Source organism: Nicotiana tomentosiformis, chromosome 2 (assembly GCF_000390325.3).
Source record: "Nicotiana tomentosiformis chromosome 2, ASM39032v3, whole genome shotgun sequence".
NCBI lineage: Eukaryota > Viridiplantae > Streptophyta > Magnoliopsida > Solanales > Solanaceae > Nicotiana > Nicotiana tomentosiformis.
In genome coordinates, this window is record NC_090813.1 from 183,924,415 (window position 1) to 183,928,724 (window position 4,310).

Here is a 4,310-nt window from a genome sequence, read left to right on the forward strand (position 1 = left end):
GATTTGGAAACACTATTTGTACATTGTCCCTTGTGAGATCTATACCGACCACCGGAGTTTGCAGCATCTATTCAAACAGAAGGATCTTAACTTGCGGCAGCGGAGATGTTTAGAGTTTCTTAAGGACTATGATATCACCATTCTATATAATTCCAGGAGGGCCAATTCCTTGAGTCGAAAGGCAGAGAGGTTGTGCGGTTTAGCATATCTACCGGCAGCGGAAAGGCCATTAACATTAAGTATTCAGGCCTTGGACAACCAGTTTGTTTGATTGGATGTTTCAAAGCTGAGTTGAGTTCTGGGTTGCATGGTTTCTCGGTATTCTCTATATGATCGCATAAGAGAGCGTTAGTATGAAGACCCCTATTTACTTATCCTCAAGGACACAGTGATGCCAATGAGGTTACTATTGGGTATGACGGTGTGTTACAGATGCAGGGTCGGCTATGTGTGCCCAATGTGAATGGTTTGCGTGAGCTGATTCTTTAGGAGGCCCACAGTTCGCGGTACTCCATTCATCCGGGTGCTGCTAAGATGTATCAGGACTTGAGGAAACACTATTGGTGGAGGAGGATGAAGAAAGACATAGTGGAGTATGTAGCTCGATGCCTAAGTTGTCAGCAAGTGAAGTACGAGCATCAGCGGTCAGGTGGGTTGCTTCAGAGGCTTGAGATTCCTGAGTGGAAATAGGAGAGAGTTACCATGGATTTCGTTGTTGGGCTCCCACAGACTCAGAATAAGTTTGACACGATATGGGTGATTATGGATAGGTTGACCAAGTCGGTTCATTTCATTCCTGTGGTGACTATTTATTCTTCAGAGCAGCTGGCTCAGGTCTATATTTGCGAGATTGTTCGATTTCATGGCATGCCGATATCCATCATTGCTGATTGGGGTACACAGTTTACATCGCGATTCTAGAAGATCGTGCAATTTGATTTAAGCACACGAGTCGAGTTGAGTACAACATTCCACCATCAGACGGACGGACAGTCTGAGTGCACTATTCAAATATTTGAGGATATGCTTTGTGCCTATGTGTTATGGAGTTCGGGGGTTCTTGGGATCAGTTCTTTCCGCTTGCAGAGTTTGCCTACAACAACAACTACCAATCGAGTATTCAGATGGCCCCGTATATGTCCTTGTATGGGAGGCAGTGTCGGTCTCCGGTGGGTAGGTTTGAGTCGGGTGAGGCGAGGCTATTGGGTACTGACTTGGTTCTAGATGCTTTAGAAAAGGTGAAATTGATTTAGGATCGGCTTCGTACAACCCAATCTAGACAGAAGAGTTATGCGGATCGGAAGGTTCGCGATGTTGTATTCATGGTTGGAGAGAAGGTCTTGCTCTGGGATTTGCCCATAAAGGGTGTTATGAGATTCGGGAAGAAGGGCAAGTTGATCCCTAGGTATATCGTACCTTTTGAGCTTCTTGAGAGGATTGGTGAGGTGGCTTACAAGCATGCATTACCATCTAGTCTAGCTGCAGTTCATCTGGTATTCCATGTTTCTATGCTCCGGAAGTATCACAGTGATCTGTCTTTTGTGTTGGATTTAAGCTCGGTCCAGTTGGACAAGGATTTGTCTTATGTTGAGGAGCCGGTGGCCATCTTGGACAGGCAGGTCCAAAAGTTGAGGTCGAAGAGAATTGATTCAATGAAGTTCAGTGGAGGGGTCAACCAATCGAGGAGGTGATCTCGGAGACCAAGCATGATATGCATAACCGTTATCCTCATCTTCTCACCACTTCAGGTATGTCTCTATACTCGTTCGAGGAAAAACGTTTGTTTTAAGAGGGGAGGATGTAACGACCCGACCGGCCCTTCCGCAGGCGCGAGAGCGCAGATGCGCCCAGGTTCTGCAGGAGCGGATGCATAGGTGCGCATGTTTCTCCGCAAAAGCGGACTTTCCCAACCTTAGTTGGAACCACACCTGTGATTGATGTTTCCGCAAGGGCGACAGTGAGCCCTGCAGAAGCGAAAGTCGCTGGGCAGAAAAGGCTTAGATCGAGTGTTTATTTCATTTTCCATCTTTGGACCTAGAGAGCTCGATTTGTGGCGATATTTCGAGGGATTTTCGAGAAAATCATCAGGGTAAGTGATTATAACTCAGATTTGGCTATATTATAGGAATCCATCATTATTTTTATCATTTAATTAGTGATTTGAGTTGAAACATTTGGGGAAAATTTTAAAACTTCTTAGACTAAATTTTGGGTATTTCAAAGGCAATTAAAGTTGGATTTGAGTAAGTCTTGTATGGTTAATCTAGTTGTCAAATGGGTGTTTGGATTTTATAAGTTTGGTCGGGTTCCGAGACTCGGGCCCGGGTTGACATTTTGAGTTGACTTTTTTTTTCTCTTTAAAGATTGTAATTTATTGTTCGGAATAACTTCCTATAGTTTATATTTACGGTATGAAGTTGTTTTGGCTAGATTCGAGCCGTTCAGAGTTGGATAATCATGGGAAATTCTTACTAGTGGATTGAGTTATCGTGTTTTGAGGTAAGTGTCTTGCCTAACTTTGTGTGAGGGAATTATCCTTTAGAATTGGTGTTGTTTTGTGATTATGTATGCAAGGTGATGAGTGTGTACATGGGATAAATGTGGTAATTGACCGGTTTTAGCTATATAGATTCCTTTCATGCCTTTAATTGAGTTGCCATAATATGTTTTACTCATCATCATTAGTCTATCTTCATATGCTTTAGTTGACATCATTAATTCTTGTTTTATCTCTTTCTTGCTAATTGTCTTTACATGTTTAGTTGAAGTTATTATTCTCTCCGTTCCTTATTCATTATTTAACCTTTTGAATTCTATAATGATCCGGCCGGTCATTTCGAGTATTACAACCCCATCTCCCCATTTATTGCTCAAATTGTGCTTTTCGGTTGTTATTTGACTTGTCGGGGTAATTGGTTTGGGTACGGTGAGGTTTTGGAATGATTTGGAACACTTAGTTCAAAGGTTTAGAACTTAAGTTGAAAAGGGTGATCGGATGTAGACTCATGTGTAACGACCCCGGAAAATATTTGCTAAGGAAATTAAGGTTTCATGGTGCCGAACTATGCACCGGGGAGTAAAGGAAAATATTTGCTGGAAAAAGGTCATTTCTGCGGCCCACTATGCGGGCGTAGAATCACTCTGTGGACCGCATAATGGCCGCAGAGTGAATCAGAAGTGGGGCAAGTATGGAGGAAGTTCTGCGGCGCATTATGCGACCGCATATCATTTCAGTGGTGCATTATGCGACCGTAGAATAGGTCTGCAGACCGCATAACGGCCGCAGACTGAAACAATATTGCCTAGTTCCAGAGGGCCTTTTTGCGACACATTATGCGGGCCGTAGGAGCATTATGGGGTCGCATATGCGACCACAGAGTGTGTTTCGGGGCTTCATTTTTTTGGTTTTTATAAACCCAACCCCATTCTTATAAAGCACTATTAGGGGTCATTTTGAAGGGTTTCATCTAATATTTTAGAGAGAGGTGAGAGCATCTTAGAGAGAGAAAGTGAAGACCTAGCCATTTGTCAATCAATTCTTGTTAAAGGTTTGAAGATTTCATAAGGATCTTGCTAGGGCTTCAAAGATGTAAGAATTTCTAACCTTAGTCTTCAATTTCGAGTTTAGTAAAGATAAGTGATTAGGAGTATGATTGTTGAGTGTAAGAGTATTATTTATACATACACGTACCAATAAGGTTTGTGAAAAGATTGTTGAGTTCAAATGGGTAAAAATTGGGTTGAAAGTGGTAGAAATCTTCAAAGACTTTAATTGGAGATTTGAGGGTCGATTTGATGTCAGAATTTTGGTAAAATTTGTATGGTTGGAATCGTATTGGATGGGCGTTCATAGTTTGTAATTTTTGTCGGGTTCTGAGACGTGGGGCGATTATTTAGTGCAATTTCGGATTTTTGTCGGAAAATTTAGTACTTTCATAAGGAATTAATTCCTATAATTTGTTTTGACTGAATCGAATTATTTGTGGCTAGATTCGAGGCGTTTGGAGGCCGATTGGTGAGGCAAAGGCATTGCAGAATAAAGAATTAGATGGTTTGAGGTAAGTAAAAGCTAGGTGACAGGCATGTGGGCGTGCACCGTAGGGATTGCGACTTGGTCAAATTCCATGGAACTGTGTAGTTGAATAAAATGTTATTATCTGTATGTTCTCCATATAGTAGAGAAATTGAACCACAAATCATGTTTAGATTATGTGTTGGCACTGTAGGGACCCATAGAGGTCGTGTACATGTTGAATTATCTGCTAAATTGTTGTTTTGTACTCAGTCACAATTTACTTGTTTATTTTATC

General features: G+C 41.8%; 1 protein-coding gene across 1 annotated transcript; it reads left to right on the top strand.

Moving 5' to 3' along the window:
• The first annotated feature begins 1,322 nt into the window (after window positions 1-1,322).
• On the top strand, window positions 1,323-1,691 carry LOC138906228 (uncharacterized). Its single transcript, XM_070194759.1, has one exon. The coding sequence runs from the start codon at window positions 1,323-1,325 to the stop codon at window positions 1,689-1,691; it is 369 nt and encodes a 122-aa protein (XP_070050860.1).
• The last annotated feature ends 2,619 nt before the right edge of the window (window positions 1,692-4,310 follow it).

Coding starts and splice junctions, on each gene's coding strand:
- LOC138906228 (XM_070194759.1), top strand. CDS start 1,323: ATGGTTGGAGAGAAGGTCTTGCTCTGGGATTTGCCCATAAAGGGTGTT.